Source organism: Chanos chanos, chromosome 9 (genome assembly GCF_902362185.1).
Source record: "Chanos chanos chromosome 9, fChaCha1.1, whole genome shotgun sequence".
Lineage (NCBI taxonomy): Eukaryota > Metazoa > Chordata > Actinopteri > Gonorynchiformes > Chanidae > Chanos > Chanos chanos.
In genome coordinates this window covers 11,718,432-11,737,524 of record NC_044503.1, presented here as the reverse complement: position 1 = coordinate 11,737,524, position 19,093 = coordinate 11,718,432, and the positions used below count along the sequence as shown (strand labels likewise).

Here is a 19,093-nt window from a genome sequence, read left to right as displayed (position 1 = left end):
TGTCCTTCACTACATACAACTCTGGTAAACGATCACGGGTACACTGCCAATCTGACAGTTGGGTTGTCGCGTAATATAAATACTGCTAAAGATGAAGGGGGCTGGAATGCATCCCCTTTAGCTTTGTTCCTATTATTATACGTCACTAAAAAAAGACCAAAAATAAAATGGCAAAATGTGTAAAATGGTAAAGTGTGTGAAAATGTAGCTAAAATTGTTGGAATTGTAAAATATTCAGTTCAACCTCTTTAGTCATCCACATGGTATTTGGAGATGGAGACAACTATCAAATAATACTGGTGAGTTGTGTACTGCTGGCAGAAGGGAAAGACTGTTCTGTGGGCATGACTATGACTTGACATCAAATGACTGAATTTTATTCGTCTTTGGTGTTGTTATAAAAACACAGTTAAAAGGTTCACTTAGAAATTTTGGAGTTATAAAAAAAAACAAACTGAAAAATTCTTTGCAAATAAACATACCATTAACCTAAACCATTAAGCCCTTAAAAAAACCAGTCACAGAAATGTCTACAACTTCATCAAAACAGTAATTACAAAGTTAGTGACGTTTTAAAAGAATCTAAGTAGATAAACAAGTGTGGCAAGATCCTAATGGTATCTTTAAAAAGTATAAAAGTCCCAACTCCATAATGTTCATTATTTTCAATCAACAATTAATAAATAGATATAAAATAACATTTCTCAAGACAATGAACCAGTCACAGAACAGTGCTGAGGTAGTGGGTGGGCTTTCAAGTGGCTCTTTGCAGTACAAAGTGAAAGTTAGACTTAAACAAACGATTTCAGATGTACAAAAATGGTTTAACCAAAAAGTGTCTGTGCATTCTGAGGACCGATGAGATGAAGAAATGGATAAGATCATTTAAAAAAAACACTATAAAAGTCTGAACGTAATGACGATAGAAAATTCTGTGTGGCCATAGTCTGAGAATCATGGAGAATTCATTCAAGACAGGATGAGTGATGGGTTATCATATATTACTGCTTCCCCTACCTCTTACTTTTATGTTTGGTGCTCCTGTTGCCTGTCTAACCAAAAGGAGCAAAAGGTAGACCAGCTATTCACAAGCAAAGTAATCCTTCAACGGGGCGAAGAGATGCCGAATTACAGGGACGCTCCAGGAGCGACCTAAAAGCTTCTGCCGCTGACTCCTGCCCATGTTGTTCACATCTGTGTAATGCTTGGGAAAACCAAAAATCCTGGGGAAAAAAAAGGCAATGTAATGTATTAAACAGAAATATTACAAAAAACCCTGAAAGTTGCAACCCAACTGTTGTGATATCTTCGTGTTTATGTTGGCTGCTCGGTTGCTTAGCAACCAAAAATGTTGTTGCTATTTTGGTTGGGTTGACCAACTCAATAACAGCCCATCAAGATGGCCGCTCTCAGCAAGGCACCAGAGAAACATACGTTAACCTTTGTCTCCTACACTTTGGGACAGGTGGCTACAAGATATCCGAGAGGAAGGTTGGGTTGGTCATCAACAGAGTGGTAATTTCTCTGTCATAACTGCTTAATTCAGACTCCCTCCACTTTTTTAAAACGCTGCTGTAACAGTAAGTGACTCTAATTCTGTAAGTGTGAACTCAGAGCGCCACAATTCAAATACTTGTCAGGTAAATTTCCTTACCTCTCCATCTCTGTGCACCATAAATAGTCTTCCTTTCCATTCATAGAGACTGGCAAGGGTCCCATCTTCCCCTGCTTGATGGAGTTTGACTTGGTTGTGATGGTGCGCACCTTATTAAACTATAGGGGCAAAAATCAAACATTTTCAACACTTGAAACATCTTGAACGATGCAATCATTTGAAAGAATTTCAATGGACATATCCATGTATGATTATCTTAAAAAAAATCAATCAATAGTTGTCTCTGAGGGTCTGACCTTTGCGAGGCGTCCTACTTCCAGGCAATCTTGAAGATCTACTTTATCGCTCAGAGAGGTAGCCATGGGCCTGAGGTCACAAACATATTTGCATATATTTGCATAAATATGTGTATGACATAAGCATGCAGGTATATATGTATGTGTATGGACATATGCTGACCTGTTCATTCCGGGTAGATTTCCCCAGAAATATCGGGCCCTGTGAGCTGGACTGACTTTCACAGCGTCGATCAGAACAGGGTTACACTGGAAACACAGGAGAAACATTATGACTTACCTACATGAGATCATCTTTAATATAACAACTATCAAAGAATGGACAAAAATAGAAGAGAGGAGACGTGTTCTCTACTTCTAAGAAGCGACAGATGTCAGCCTTATCGTGGGCACTCATCGCTACCACGTTCTCGAAAAGCCAGAAGAATGGACGGTCGTCATCCTCTTTCGGTCTCATCATCGTCAGCATTCTGTAGTACTCAAAGAAGAGTCGACCTGTGCCCTCTGAGGGGGAGAGGGAAACGAGAAAAATGCACACTTTTGAATATTTTCTGACATTTTGTGACTAAAAACCTCCTTCATGGAAGCAAAACATCATCTGCCCAGTTACCATGGGGTAAAGTGTTACAGGGTGGGAAATGATAAATGGTCTAAGCTAAATAAATTGTAAAATAATGTATAAAGGCTTCATCAGAATATGCTGCAAGATGTTTCTTACCAAAAAGTCCTTTTCTAGCAGGATTCACCATAGACAGATCATTACAGGGGCTTCCACCAATCAGGAGATCAAATGGACCCCACTCAGCCAGCTACAATACAAAAGGTGAAATTTTACATGATGATACTACGTAATGAAATGTGATATTTTACATGCTCGAGAAAATGGGCTCATTACAGAGGTAATAGCAGACCAAAATGGTGTACTTACAATACCATACTCAACTAATGTATTTTAAATGCCATCAGACGTTTTGAAACCAGAGCCAGGGGTATTGTGTTTTGCGAACTCACGTGTTTCTTGGTGATAGTGCGCACGTCATTTACGTATTCTATCTTCCCCTCATGTTTGACCATGCCCACAGCTATGGAGTCGTCACAAATCTCTGAGGCTATGTATCGTTCCACTTTAAACCCAAGGTCCCTCAGCACCAGATAACCTGAGGGGAAAAATCAGCATAACTTCTTCAACTTTACGGCTTAAGCCTCTAAGCTACATTTCGCTCAGGACATTTCATCTTCTGGTGCAGTATTCGTCTTCCTGAATCTCAGTTTAGCTTATTATTAAACAGATGTCACTAAACCCCTGGGGTAAGACATACCTGTGGCAATGCCATCAAAAAGAGACAGGACTCGGATGGGCCTTCTGTGATGGGCAGGAATTGATGGATAAACTCTGTGAGGCTCCTGGATGAAAGTGTGAACACAGTTAACTTATCAAACGATCATCCAAGAAAAATATGACAATATGATATGGCGGTAAACTGCCTCAGGGGACAAAATAAGTGGAAGTACAGTAAAGAAGAGTGGAGAAAAACATGAAGCACTTACGAATTCGAAGGCACTGTTATTGGCGAAGAACTCCTGCACGCGTACGCTCCAGTCAGGTCTCACCTTCAGGACTCCGTACCTCTTTGGTGGCAAACAGATGTAACAGCTCCATGGATCCACCTCCTTGAGCTGATCAAAGGTTTCTGGGCCAACCAGAATATTCAGACAGTCTTTACAGTAACACCTGAGAGAGAGAGAGAGAGAGAGAGAGAGAGAGAGATGTGAGAACTTTTTTGCATCCTGCGGTGTTTCCTTTGTATCAGGAGCATCTCCCTCATTTTGTATGCATTATGATAAATATTACATCAAAATTGTTTATATATAGAATCATAAAACATAAATTTTAAGTAACCAATACAATAGGTCACTTGCTGCATTTGTGGAGTAAGAGTCCTTTTTTCTTCAAATTTCCTTCACGTGTTTACTAGCTTACTGTTATAGTTGTGACCATGCCGGTATTATGGTGTTTTTTACATTTTGGGGACTTCTACTGGGCACTGTGGTATGCGGTGTGTCACATCTGCTTTTCACTGTAACTGAAAGCTGCTTTCATAAATGCGTGAAATGAGTTTTTAGTGTCATTCCAATCCATTTTCATCCTCATCACAGGGCACAATCTATAAGCCTTCCTCTTTCACATTTATATATCAATGTATTTTGTACATTATCTCTGTTAAAGATGATGTTTGTACACTGGCATCCTGCAGCAGATAAGCAGCTAGCGTCCTTTCTTAGTGCGCTACAGTAAATCCCCAGGCTAAGAACGTCCGAGTTATGGACAACTCGTACTTACAAACGGACTGCCATAAAGTATATTATATGATCTCATATAAGCAGACATGCTTCAGGATTGCATGGAGTCCACTGACTGGGAGTCTCTGAGTGGCCCTGAGGACAACAACAACTCATTTGCTGATATTACATATTCATATATCAACTTCTGTGAACAGATCTGCCTCCCACCAAAACCATCATAAAGTACAATAACCAAAAGCCCTGGTTCTCCAAACAGCTTAGAGAACTCAGTCGTCAAAAAGAACAGGTGTACAGAGAAGGTGGATACATTCAGGCTGGCTTGACAGAGCCTCAAGAAGGACATCAGATCTGCCAAGGAAAAGTGCAAAGCCAGGCTGGAGCGTGATTCAAGCACCAACGACTCTGCAGCTGTCTGGAACACACTCAGGGCAATCAAACATTACAATAAGAAAAGCCCAGCAATCATCCCATCCCCTGGACTTACTGATGACCTCAACACCTTTTACTCTAGGTTTGAGAGGTCCCCCATCACACACACTGATGGTCCAACATCCACACCACCCCCATCATTTCAAGACCATCAGCCTGCCCCCACCCCATCTCAGGAATACAACCCCCCCCTCCAACCTTCACAGAGATGGATGTCCATAAGCTCTTCACACAGCTGAATTCAAGGAAAGCCCCAGGACCTGATGGTGTCTCCCCAGCCACACTGAGGCACTATGCAACCCAGCTCTCACAAGTGTTCCCATGCATTTTCAATCAGCCCGTCTCTGAATGCCATGTGCCACCCTGTTTCAAAGCAGCCACCATCGTCCCAGTTCCAAAGAAGGACAGAATTACGTGCCTAAATGACTACAGACCCGTTGCCCTGACATCCATAGTCATGAACTGTTCGAAAGACTCATCCTGTCCTTCCTCAAACCAATCACAGACCCTCTTCTGGACCCTCTACAGTTCGCCTACAGAGCCAACCGCTCTGTGGACGATGCTGTTAACCTCAGCCTCCATCCCCTAACTACAGCATTTGGACACACCCAGCACCTATGTCAGGGCTTTGTTTGTGGACTTCAGTGCTGCCTTCAATACCATCCTCCCCGACCGTTTGCACACCAAACTGCCACAGCTGCAGGTACCCCGCCCCATCTGCAAGTCGATTATGGACTTCCTGACCAGCAGGAAGCAAGTCGGCTCACAGGTCAGGAACAGGTGCCTGTGAGTGTTCTGCAGGATGCCAGAGCCAGAAAGCCGGCGAGTAGGATAGTCCTGCTCGCTGCCTCATCAGAAGACTTCCATTCGGCCGCAGATTCTGCTCCATCAGGACCAGGACCTCCAGACACCAAAACAGTTTTTTTTTCCCTAAGGCCATCACTCTCCTCAACAACTCATCGTAGCTCCCACCTCATCCCCCGACTGCCCAACACGCATCATCACTTATGCTCCATCTCCACACTCATGCACGCACACACACGCACCTCACACACATTGTATAGGACAGTGCAACCCCCTACTATAGACCCAACCATCCTGCCAGGACTGTGTAATATGTAGCATAATGTAGCATGCATTAGTACTTAACCTGTACAAATATTCTGTATATACATTCTTATTTAGGGTTATTTTATTTTATTCCATTTTATTTTATTATTCTTGTATATTTATTCTTATTTACGGTTATTTTATTTTTATTATGTTCTCCTTTTACTCTCACTTTTACTTAATCCTAGTGTTCTGATATCTTTTTGTGTCACCGTGCTGTACCACCAAGTCAAATTGCTGCGTGCATTGTACATCTGGCAAATAAAGCGATTCTGATTCTCACTCTGACTCAGGTATCTCAGTAGAGTTTTCAGGTATCTGTACTTTACTTGAGTATTTATTTTTTTGACAACTTTTTTCTTTTACCTGCACATTTTAACACAAATATCTGTACTTTCTACTCCTTACGTTTTCAGAACAGTCTCGTTACTTTAGTTTGAATGCATTGGAGGGGTAGTATCGATTATTTTTATTTTTCATCACTGTGCGCCTTCCCAACCTAAAGACCGATTTCAACCTAAGTGTATGGGACATAAACATATAGAAAAGACGATCCCTTGGTGCACATCACGAAGTGAGGTAACAAGACGAAACAGACAAGAAAGGGAAAGTGTGTTCTCGTGTTGATCGAGGTTAATGTTCATTATTTTCAGTATATTGTTTTTTATTTTATTTGAAGTTAGAATGGTTTAATAGTCTTCGAGTTATATTAATATGACATGAGGTTCAGTTAGCTTTGCACAGCAACATGAAATGTCCCTCAAAGGGCTACTTTTTACTTTTATACTTTGAGCACATATTGGAGCCTGTACTTTTTCACTTTTACTTGAGTAAAGAAGTTGAATCAGTACTTCTACATTTCCCAGAGTCTATTTTTACACAAGTATCTGTACATCTACTTGAGTAGAGAATGTGTGTACTTTTGCCACCTCTATGTAAACACTGCATGCTTTTACTCGTATTCTTGAAGTTATTTTGGGTTCTATGACCAAGTTCATGCAAACAAATCCGTGAAAGAAACAACTCATTTCACGCCACTCATCTAAGTAATTGTTTAGCTTGCTGCACAGCTGACTAGGGCTGTGTTGAGCGAGGCCAGAGCAGTTGTGCATAAAACCCAAATCTAAAAATGTTTGTGTCTGTACATGAAGTCTAGATGGCTAACTGCTTTGTGCTTACCTGCAGCAACTAGCATTTCCACACAGAATGACCTCCAGGCCAGCGCAGCACACAGTGCAGTAGGACTGGTATCCGTCTTCATCGTATCTGTACAGAGTCTCAGTGAAGTTCTCCTGCGGAAGACGAAAGCACACCGGACTAAGTAAAGCATGTGTGCTGGGACCAGATGGACAACTTGGTTACATACCTAGCGTGCCAGCTCATAAATGCAAGCTAGCATGATGATACTCTAGAGCAAAGAAGAAATTACGTGACGCACTTCTTTCTTTTTTTTATCTTTTTTACCTTGCATTTCAAACAGAGACTTCCTTCAAAGAGTGGATGAAAAATCTCGACGTCAGGAGTTCCACACGAAAGGCAGAAATCTGAAACAAAAAAAGCAATGACTTTTGTAGGACTGCAAGGTGCCACTAAGAAAGAATGATGAATGCAAAAAAAACAGGTATATCCTGACTCACCTTCAATGTTTTTGCCTTTGACCGTGACCTCTTGGACCATTTGTTCTGAGAAACAGATGCGGAAAAGAACGTCACAAGTTATTTTCGCCAGAATAATGAGGCAAAACTACAATCACGTCAACTTTCTATGATGACAAGTTCCTGGAAAAGGACACAACTGATTACCCACATAACACACAGTTCTTATAGGGATGCTATAAAGTCATAATACATAAAAATCTCTCTCTAGGAGAGACATGCCACATTTCTCTAGGAGTTTCAGAAAGACGACAGATGTACCACCTACCTCTGCTGTAACTCTGAGTCATATAGGGTCTGCTCTTGATCACGTATTTCCTCTTTGCTGGAGGCTGGTAGTCTGACATCGAGGAGTCTGACAAGTCCATTTTCGAATTGTTACAGATGTCTGTGGCGTGGGATGATGACACAAACAATATTTCAGCTTTCAGTCCAGAGTGAATATTGTGTTTAGCCTGCAGCTCCTCCCACACTCAACCCTAGCATAAATGTCTCACAGAATCTGACTGCAATTCAAATATAAAGTACAAATATTGGAGCAAGAAATGTTTTTTGGCTCGACTGATTCTGTTTACACACCAAACACAATGTATTAGTGCATTCCAGGTCTCCATAAGAACATCTATGGCTAAAGAGTAGCTATATGTGATGCAAGTTCTTGTTCGATCAGACAAAGATATTAATTGACAGATTAAAGCTTGTGAAGACTCATGTCATACCATAGGTGTCTGGGGGAGGTATGAAACCAACAGGACCAGTGGGCTGGAAGCCACCAAAGGCCCAGTCCAGCATGACCTTCAGCTCCTCCTCTCTGTTGACTGTGTCAGGGAAGGACTTCTCACAACGCTCGCCGGCCAACTGGAGATTAAACATGCGTGTTTTTATCATAGTTCACTAATGCTTTATTGTACATACAGAACCTTTTACATTTTAAGGTGCATACCAGTGTTAACAATGTGACCAGACCCTAGTCCCTTGTACCAAATTGGAAAAAGCAAAGCATTCCATGTCTAAGTACCTCTAGAACCTGGTAAATGGCATCCTTGTAGGTGGGTAAGCTGGCATAGGACTTGTTGCAGAAACACTTAGCAAAGGCCGCAAAAGGCAAAAGCCTTTCCGTATAGATCTGAAAGAATCATGGAGTCACGGTCAGAGTCAGAGCAGAGTCAAAGACTGTAGTAAATCTACACGACCAGGTAATGGAATGAACAGAAAGACATACAGAGTTGGTCTTTACCTCGGAAAACATTCCTTCTCCGAACCATTCCACGCGTCGCATGGACGGAGGCGGCGCCTTCCCCTTCCAGGCCACCACCAGTCCAGGCCACCAGGAAAATCCCTTCACCTTTCCCCAGACCAGCTCTCCTGTTGTGAAGCCCTTACCATCCTATAGTGACATAGAGAGGAGTGTCTTCTGTTCAGTCCATTTATATTCATACAACTCCTACAACATACAATTCTAACAGGCATTCTGAGTAAGACTGAACTGATCGAGAGAAATAGTAAGTCAAAGGTCTGAATTGTAAAATCTAGCATGCTAAGGTTAGTAATTAAAAAGTTCATCTACTTTCATTTTTTGAGAACTCAAATCAGACTTAAATTAGGAACATCAGATTTGTTCAATCGCAGTAATATTTTACAGTGTGGAAGCAAACAGGCAAAATGTCCTCTGACAAACTAGTCACAGAAAAACCCTTGCAAATGCAGGACTAAATACATATTGTTAGAAAAACTGCCTAAAAATTAGTTCCTGAGAGAGTAACTTGGAAATGACTGGAAAGGAGTACACCTTCAGAAAGGCTTTGCAACGCTGTAAAAATCTAATTAAAGAACTTCATTTGAAAACAAAACCTATGGCTACTCATTCTCCTAACTGTAACAAGTGAGTGTTACCATATAATGCAAGTCAAATCCGAATCAGCACAAACATAAGAGATGAGCTAGTAACATTTGCTTAACTCAAGGCAATCAGCATGGTATAATGTTTTCATGAGAATTTAACTATTAGGTCTTACAGTGAACAGGTAAAGAGAAGTGGAATAGTTTAGCAAAGCGATGGTTGATCACAAGCACAAGGCAAAGTTACCTGATACATCTGACCTTTCTTCACATGTTTGGGACTAGGAGTAAAACCAGTTGATGCTGACAAGGCAACTCCATTTTTCACCTGAAATATTACAGTCAACATGAAATCATGCACAAATAAAACTGTGGAAAGGGGAGCCCACAGCAAAACACAGCTAGAACTAGAATGACATGAAATGTATGCAAAAAAAAGGCTTCATCATAGAAACACCTCAAAGTTCCAAAGACATCGTTCAGCCAAGAACAACAGACTAATCATGAACATGTGCTTTTTTATGGACACTCTCCAGATGTGTTTGTATGTTAGTAATCATAACAGGGGCTGGCAGTCCTTCTCCTAGATGGCAGTAAAGTTTAAATGTTTTGTTCAAACACTCCCTATTTAGCTTACCATGGTCCCAAGGAACTTCTGAATATTAAATTCAGATGTGTTAGATCAGAGCTGGAACAAAATCCTCTGATAACATGGCCCTCCAGGAGAAGGATTATAACCTTCCCCAGGTTAACACATAAAGAGCGAAGGGCAACATATACGGCAAAGACAAGACGTGAGATGAAAGAGCAGACAAGGATGAAAAGCATTCAAAGATCGAGAAAAGCCCAAGGACAGAGACGAAGCAAAAGCTTTTTGGGGTAGAATAACGTAACCATGGCAATCATGCATCTTAGACCTGTATCCAGCCCAAAGGATGCTACCAGAGGGGAAGCTACAGAATTAAGGGCACAAGCACTGGGGCACATTCCTCTTGATTTGGCTCCCCTATCTCATCTTTACTGTGTACCTACCGGTGCAGGGGGGGACTCTAGTGTGTTTTGGGGGGTTTTATGCTTGTCATCGTTTTCAAGGCTCTGTGGTTTGACCCAGGCGCCAGCACCGGCCTGAAAGACGGTGCGGGCTTGCGGCTTCTGGCGTAAGCTGTTCTCCCAACCGCATATCCCCCTAATAGAGCTCTGAAGGATGACAGACACACACACACACACCCACGCTCAACCCAACCCACTCCCAGGGTCACCACCATCACCAGAAGGGTGGTGCATGCAGACCCGAAGGAAAACGTGCGTTTAAAAAAAAGGAAGGAAGAAAGAAAAGGTTAATAAAGGTGTAAGTCAGTGTGACAAAAAAGACGAGACTGTAGCGATGACATGCAAGTCCTTGGAGAAAATACATGGCATCTAACCATGGGTGTCGTGTTCACGCTTTAAAGTTAACTTTACGTCTTGAAAACTTTCGAGCTTTTATTTCTGAAACCCTGTCAAAGACAGACATGGCTCTAAAAGTCCCCTGAGAACATGTCATACTTTGTGGTAGTGAGCTCGCTCACTGGCCACATCTTTTGAGTCCTGTTCATGACGCAAACGATTGCGTTCATGAATTATCAAGAGAAGAGTGTATGAACAATAATGCTCTACTGATAGCTTTTGCTTTGTTTTTGACTCAAATATCAAATCAAGATATGGGTAGGGAGCAACCGATTTGTTTCACGTGGTCAGCAATTGAGAAAAAGGCCTTCTGAGGAAAGAGAGAGAGAGAGAGAGATCCGGTCCCACCGATCCTCAGTAGCAATTTGATACGGTTCATTAATCCAATCATTTTATAAGGCTGAACAATTGACCATCTCCACAGGGAGACCTGCAATCAGCCACAACTAGCAGACATTGTGTTGTTTGTCAGACAACATTACAAAATATGAGAGTGTTTAAAGATGACATTTGTATCTATCTAAAAGCATTCCAAGCTGTTATATTCTAAACTCTATACTATTTTACTAGAAGATTAATACATACTTACAAAGACGGCAATACAGTAAAGACGTTAGGAGTGCTGATAACCAGCCAGTCTGAACGGAGGGATGGCATACAGTAGGATGGAAGTCTTTGCTGCAAGGTTAGGTTTTATGTGGGTTGCTCGGTAACAGGAGGACGAATCGTTAAAAGCTATGAAGTTATTACCTCCTGAAAAGTAGTGCTAGTCCAAGTGACATCATCTTCGTAAAAGATAGCATCGTCTTGTTTTAAATCTGTTTCTGCAGGAAAACAAGAAACTGCTTACATCTCTTTCATTTAAACAAATCTGTTTTCGTTTGGATCCATTTTCAAATCAACACATTTCAGCAGAGAGGTATGTACTGTTTGTTGCTTGTTCTTGTTGTCATTTCTTTTCTTTTCTTTTTTTTTAATATACATGCAGTTCATTTTTTTTTTCACTTGTCAACATCAGTCACTTAAAACATTTTACAGTCATGCCACATATGAAATTACACAGATGAAGACTTCACAAAGCTGTTTGTCTTGTAGCTGAATGTCAAACAGTTTGTGGTAGTGAACTGATCGGGATTCACTTAAAACTTAAGTGATCCATTCCTGCTTCTCTTACTGGTGATCTTCTGCAGTCGTACAGTGCACGGTTTCAGAGTGTTTGTTACGTCAATCACCTCTGGAAAACAACACATTATTTCTATCAGTTGAACTGGCCTGTGTTATAAGCCTGCTGGACATATTTACCCAGAGAAAGAGATAGCCTGTGTAACCTTGAGATAGCACATACAACCTGATAAATAAAGTGAAGATGATAAGAAGTTTGTTGTAATACTAATATTTAATATTTACTTCTGAATATATTGTTGTAACGTATCGTTACATTACTTTATTACAGTACTATTACAAAATAGATTTATCAAATCAAAAAAAAAAAAAAAATCAGTCAGTCAGTCATTGCATATGGAACAGATTGCAAGGAACTGGCAAATATCTTGAATACTCCTCTTACTTTTACCTTTTGGTAAGTCAGTGAGTTGTAAACAGACCATTTGGGGATTACCATGCAATTTTTAATCAGATGCTTTCTTCACTGGCATTATATCTAAGTATAATAAACTACCCCAAGAAAAATACTTACCACACAAGAGATAGTTGTGTGAGAGGAGAGATCACTGAACAGAGACAAGGCCTAGTGCAGGAGTATGAATCAACCACTAAAGTATTTCAAAGCTTACCACTTTACTCTTACGTATTTCATTTACCATGGTGTGTTACACATCTCAGTGCATTCCTGTCATTTATTTTCAGTGCACCTCATTGCGTATAACACCCCATATACCTCGTCAGTTAGTAACTCCTGCACCAACTTTTGCCAGTCAGCCAATTAGCTAGTTATGTACAAGAAATAAAAAACAAAAATCACTGAAAACATCATTCTTGCACGCTTAGTTGTAGACCAAACAGTGATGCCATCACATTGTCTTTAACCATGTTAATTTCTCTGGCATTAACTCACCACTTCCAGATAAACTGCTGGGGGCTTTCTTCTTCCTGCCATTCCTGATTGGTGAGGTCTTGGCACTAGTATGTTCTGAGGACGAGTCATCATTGGTCAAATCCGATTCCTTTAAGATCTCTACATCACTGTCTGTCAGGCTGTCATCAAGCAGGGCGGCATCCCCATTCTCCACAGCCTGTGTGAGAATGTGAAAATAAAAATCAACAGTTCAGTACTGGCACCAGGACAAAGTCTTACACTTGTTCAAACAGTATTAGCAAAAACCAGAGCTAAACTTAATAAAGTTAATAAATTCCGAATATTTTTGCACCCACGATCTGGCAGTTAATCATATAATATTTATGAACAGCAATTAGTGGATATTGCTGTAAATCTGCCCAAGAGTAAAGTGAACACAAGTGACAGCCAAGCAAAATTTCAGCAAGGAGACACTATTTGATAACTACTTACTACCTAAGTACCACACTTAGACCAAAAGAGAGAGTAATGCTCTTATTCCATACCTGTGAAAAGACTTTTTCAGCTTCAAGAGGAGGGCATGGCAAAGCCAAGAGACTCAGGACAAGCTTTCTGAAGATGGATTCTGGACCCATAAGCCGTAGGACAGAACTCCAGTGCTTCTCCAGAGAGGGTGAGGATATTTTGTGCGAGTCCCCAACAGCACACCCATTCTCAACATTGCCTTCAACCTGACCTTCCTCTACTAGCTGGTACTCCAAGAACTCATCAGTGAGTTTGGAAGTCTCCTCTGGGGTTGTGGTAAGACCCAACTGGGCACCCAGGTCAGCTACAGCCTTTCCAGTGACTTTTAACCTTCCTTCTGGGCTCAACAGCTGAGACATACTCCTCAAAACACCATCACTCAAAGGCAAACCTTCTGCCAAACTAGCAGTGAGTGTTGTGTAGAAGGATAGGCACTCATCCTGGAACTCCTTCGCAGTGTCCGCTAATTCCGCTTCTCGCTCTGACAAGAAGTCCTCCACTGCTGTCCCACCCAGACACAGGTCAGCACCAGAGAGGTAGAACTTCTTGTTCTTAAGGAAAGTTGCATCTCGTTCCTTCAGAAACCGCACAACAGCCTGTGGGTGAAGGAAACTGCAGGCATATGAGCGCAGGATCCCACTTGCGTCTCGTAAAATCTGCACAAGATCTGCTCGGACAGAGCCGTCCCGACTCTCGAGCCGCTCGTCGAAGGCACGGAGAGGCTCCAATGCATGGCTCAGGAACATGAAAGTGACTCTGAGTTTAGGGCTCTCCAGCTGAGAGCAGATGAGTTTGGTCTTTTCATCTGTCTGACGGCAAGAGGTGAAGTATGAAGTGAGTTCTGCCCACATTCCTAACATCCTTTGAAGAAATACACAGAATTCCTGGCACCGGGAGCTGAGTGGTGGGTTGGATGTGCCAAGTGCACCTACACCTGCGAACAGAGCTTTCAAGTTGTCATTCTTGGTGGAGCAAGTGGAGTAATGTCCATAGATATCAAAAATGAGGTCCTGGACCAGTTTGAAGTGCTCCGTCACTCCGACATGGCAGGCAGTGTTGGCTAAGATGTACAGTCCACCAAGAGCTGTCACCTTTGGGTTCAGTTCTTTGAGCCGTGAAGCAATCCTCTCAAAACTGTTGTCTTTTACATCAACATAGAAAGCAGCCATGTTGCTTGCAGGAAGTTTGAATTTCTTCAAGGTATCAACCAAGCCACTGGCCACGGTATCACCAGAGTCTTCAGCAGTCTGCGGGAAAACATCTAAGAGTCTGATGTAATGTTTTGCAGTCTTACTATCAAAAAACCCGACAAGGACAACACAAGCAGTGCTCTCCTGTCCCTCACCCAGTGTCACCCGTCCATACAGGTATACACAGTAAGGCATTTGCTTGCAAGCAGAAACAATGTCTTGAGGGTATTGTAGTCCAAGGACATGCCTTGCAGTGTGATGTGAGACTTGGTTGCTTGGCACTGACAGACTGATGAGGCAGTGGGTTTGAATGAATTGCAGCACAATCTCACTACAGGTGAAGGACTCAATTTTTCCATTGGTTTGCTTCTCCAGTGGTTCCTGCAGAGTCTTGACTGCCCTTTGTCTGTGCTTTTTAGTCTGCTGGTGACGTTTAAGATCATACAAACCTGAGTGGAGGACATTGAGGTTAAAGTCACAGATAGTGCAGTAAGCATAAATGTCCCCTAGATTACTCGGCCTAACCCATTTGTAGACATCTTCCCATTGGACATCATAAGTGATGCGTTTCCTCCCAGACACTTCCTTATCTGTGCTAGATTCTTCTTTCCCTCTGGCTGTGTAAAGCAGAAAATAAGAAAAAAAAACAAAGAATCATGACACCAATTACTGGTGTGCTATGTTTCAAAATGTATGTCATCAAATATAATTCGGTAACTTTATTTGAAAGTTATGCAAACTCGTTGCCTTGATTGAGTCAAGCACATGATATTACATGACACAAGTTAGTAGTATTTGGTTGAACAATGAATTTGCATGAGGTTTGAGTGAAATCAATAGTACATTTTATAATTTATGGTAATGAATTAAACTCAAGAAAAAACAGTGCCAGAGTCTCACCAGAATTACTTGAATTATTCAGGTGCTCTGAAGTCTGCAGGAAACAAAGGTACGGCTCCATGGGAAGAATCTCCTGACCATTACGAGCTGCAACTGGGTCATACACCTGTCCTGATTGGTTGGCTTGAAAAAACACCTTGAACCACTTAAGAAAGGCAAAACTGGCCTTGAACTTCCTTTTCATCAGCTCCTCGACAGGAATGGCCTACAGGAACATGGACGAGATGTCAAATGCTCCAAAGAATAAAGTGATCAGAAGCACACTTGAGATTTCCTATGTAAATAAACTGTCAAAAACCGACATGCTCATTCAAAAACAAAACAAAAAAAACCACCCAAATAAAGCGCATATTTAAGAAACAAGCTCGTGGGAAAGTTGTCTTACTTTTGTGATGCCTGTTTTTTTGAAGCTTTCTTCCAAGAGACTGTAGTTTTGAAGGATATCTGCCTGTTCCTGAGACTGGTAATTCACTTTGCTCATGTTGACTGACCCTGGGAAAAGCCAGTCCATCAACTGGCAAAAACATGCACCTGCATATAGGCAGACAAAAATCTTATATTGACTTTAGACATGGCATACATTTTTACTTTCTGTTTGCAATATCTTGTATGGTGCAATTTGCTCAGAAAATAGAAAGTCATTAGTACAGAAGAAAAAGACAAAGTTTTGCATTACCTGAACATATCTGCTCGACCTGAGTAAAATTGGTCTGTAAAGATTTATTCAACCAGCCTAACAACTGAAAGCGGTTGCTTTTCGCCTCTGGGCTGTCCAGGGACAGAGTCACATTTGTTGCCATTTTCTTTTATTCCTGAGAAAAATCACAATTACATAGTTCAAAACAGTAATAGTAATAGACTACATAATAACACATTTAATTGATTTGCTATGATGCAAGGTGGGCTTTATCTATGTGTTATAACAGCTTCGAAAGTAAGTGATTCTGAACCATTCCCAAAAGATATTTTTGTGAGGTCCAGACTTCACAGTAATGGTCATACAGAGTCCAGATCATTCAGTTCTGGGGGAGCAGTCTTTTCAGCAATTCAGGACTGCTGTAAACTAAATATCTGTTCTTCTCGTGGGGGCTTGGTCAACATTTTGCCATGACAAAGCCTGAATTTCTAAACAGGCACGATGAGGACGGTCTTTCGGGCTAATGGCTGACAATATTCCATCTTAAGTCTTGGTCGACAAAAGCCCAGTGATTTTGAGACAGGCGCCAAAGTAGGCAACTCACATCAGCAAGCTATGCGTGAAACAGGTACCGGTATTTATTTGTTCCACTGTGCTGTGTAAACCATTAAGCAGCTAAAGCATGGAATACAGCTAGGTGTCAGATGAGGTTTAAGCATTATAGCATTATAGTCCTCTAGTGACTCAGACGGTAGTATTTCAATAATTAGCAGGGTAGTGAAACACACGTATTGAATTCCTGCCCAGTTATTCACTGGACTATGATAATACATCTTGTGTAATAAAAATCTATACGCTTGCGCTTGCACTTGCATTTGCATTCAATTCCTGGGCTGAGCGACATTCCCCTCCTCTCTTTCAGTGTAAGGCAAAGACCAAAAAATCTCGCGGGACAACTTTTGCCGCGAAGATTGCATGCTTGACAAGAAAGTTTTTCCCTGTCTAAAATTGTGACTCACAGATGCTCCTAAGTGCAGCTATTCCAGCGGGGAAGCTCGGTGTCTAAAAACTTAAGTATCACATAGCCGGCTTTCTGACACAGTCATAAAACTTAGCAAAAGGAGTATCATGAGATGTCATAAGCAGGGAATAGAGAATCACAAAAAGCCCTTGATCTGACGAAATTAGACCCACTCTGTTTTCACATGTAGGTGACTCACCCACAACAAAACATAAAAAGGTTAAGATTATGCGCTGAGTCGCTTTGTGTCGGTTGTGTGTGGATAAGCTACACACAGCCCCCAAACAATCTCTTCGTAAAATCAATATGTAATCGTTCTCAAACCAAGCCTGGGTTTACATGCAGTGTTAACTAACACATCAACGCTTGCAATATGATTTAAATTGAAATGTGGCAATATTTTCACAATGTCAAGATCGGTTGCTTTTGTGTCAGCAGGTTTGTCTTTGTGCTTCTGCGACTAGTTGGCTACGTGCAGCTAAAGTGAATATGAGTTCAGAATATAGAACGGAACTCATTGTGTTTTAGTAGCAAAGTTGAGCCATCGGGTTTACAAAATACTAAAAAAAATAGATACATATGACCTTTAGAATAAGTATCATATGTCCTACCTCCGTTCTTCCTTGCTCGCGTGGAACACTAACGCCGGGACCTATATGGCAATAATCTTCACACACAATGGATCCCAGTGACGCCATGTATTCGTACTATTTCGCCTGTTAGGATTGGTCGAGTAACTGAGGAGGAGGTCCCGCGATGCTATACTACTTTAATAGCTAGTCACAATTCGTAACTATGGTTCGACCATTTGCTTTAACAGAAAACTTAATGCATGGTATCCTATAGTATGCAAATACTGAGCAATGCATTAAGTTCGTTACATTGTCTCGAAGCCGAATCGTTATTTGTTACTGCATCAGGATATGTAACTGTCCATAGCCTAACAGGCCGCATGCACATGTCCGACCTTAAGCGACGATTACTGCTACTCCAACGCTGTATTTGACGAAATAAAAATGTTGATTTCAAAATTAATTTAGCCTAGGCTAAATTGGGTTAATTATGTGCACTGTCAAGCAGGTCTGTTTGCTGATCAGTTCACTCAATTTCTCAATCCCAAAAAAGAAGGCCGATGTTGAAGTGGTTCCCCTGCAGTTTTTTCCCCCAATTAAAGCCAAAAAGTAAGTTTCGTGCGGCTGTTGGTGGTCAAACTCGAAACACCAATTCATTGTTTAGGCATAGGCTACGTAGCTACGCAAATCTTCGAGATGGTCTTTAAACTGGTACGTAATACCACGTGGCATAAAATTATAAACTGTAAACCTATGTGTGGGCACACGTAAAATACCTGTAGCCTACGCTATAAGTTCGTTTCGATTGTTTCACCACCGACTGTCACTGTTTTACTTTCCTAAAATTCAATCATTTTTCAATCAGAACGTTTTTCACGTCGACCAAGAGCAGGCTTAAGCTTTGCTGGCTTCCTCCGAAGACTCGTTCAGTGAGTGTGTCAATGTGACAGCTTGGTCTTTATATATTTTCTTTTAATATGCACCGAGGGTTTAATTGTACTATGCTGTACCAACTCCTTCACCAACCCTTCCACTCTAGTCTACCCATGAATTGGCTGATAGCCCTTAATGAGCATTCATTCGCTACGTTAAAATCTGCCAAACGTGCCTCATTTAAAATGGCGTCTACCCGCTGTTTCGGTCTGGTGAAACACCAGTTTACGCTAATGGTTTTCTCAAGTGAAGAGGGTAGTCGAGTTGCGTCTCGCTGCTAATAGTAAAGCAACACGAAGAACACATTGCAATTGTGTAAATGTTTTTCGTTGCTATTACAGTGTAAGGTAATGAACTCTACAAAACACACATTTCTCTCTGAAACCACAGGCTTCAAGGAAACAGTCGTGTCATTAGCTGTCAGTTGGTGTTTGTGGGGACTGTTTTAGTGTTCTAAGAGTCAATAGGAGTGCCTTTTCGACTGCTGCTACTTCTGTTGGAGGAGCCGGGTTGTTCATTCATTCATTCATTCATTTAATGGTTCATTCGTTTATTGTTAGAAGCTACGTCGCCGCTACGGTTTAAT

At 41.4% G+C, this 19,093-nt stretch overlaps 1 protein-coding gene across 1 annotated transcript; it reads right to left on the bottom strand.

The window, feature by feature from the left end:
- Window positions 1–1,081: 1,081 nt before the first annotated feature.
- Window positions 1,082–16,144, bottom strand: dnmt3ba (DNA (cytosine-5-)-methyltransferase 3 beta, duplicate a). Its single transcript, XM_030783580.1, has 24 exons — window positions 16,021–16,144; window positions 15,730–15,875; window positions 15,345–15,549; window positions 13,275–15,055; window positions 12,769–12,946; window positions 11,860–11,928; window positions 11,445–11,518; window positions 9,496–9,576; window positions 8,647–8,796; window positions 8,428–8,535; window positions 8,127–8,267; window positions 7,678–7,786; window positions 7,392–7,436; window positions 7,219–7,298; window positions 6,934–7,046; window positions 3,460–3,643; window positions 3,231–3,315; window positions 2,923–3,068; window positions 2,630–2,720; window positions 2,267–2,415; window positions 2,075–2,160; window positions 1,912–1,981; window positions 1,655–1,773; window positions 1,082–1,223 (listed from the first exon to the last, which is right to left on the bottom strand). The coding sequence occupies exons 1-24, from the start codon at window positions 16,142–16,144 to the stop codon at window positions 1,082–1,084; spliced, it is 4,476 nt and encodes a 1,491-aa protein (XP_030639440.1).
- Window positions 16,145–19,093: the final 2,949 nt, after the last annotated feature.

Bases quoted from the DNA above. Each gene is read 5' to 3' on its own strand.
- dnmt3ba (XM_030783580.1), bottom strand. From the start codon at position 16,144: ATGGCAACAAATGTGACTCTGTCCCTGGACAGCCCAGAGGCGAAAAGC. The intron at 15,056-15,344 runs GTGAGACTCTGG...ACACAGCCAGAG, and splicing joins GAATAATTCAAGTAATTCTG to GGAAAGAAGAATCTAGCACA. The intron at 7,299-7,391 runs GTGAGTCAGGAT...TTTTTGTTTCAG, and splicing joins CAAAGGCAAAAACATTGAAG to ATTTCTGCCTTTCGTGTGGA.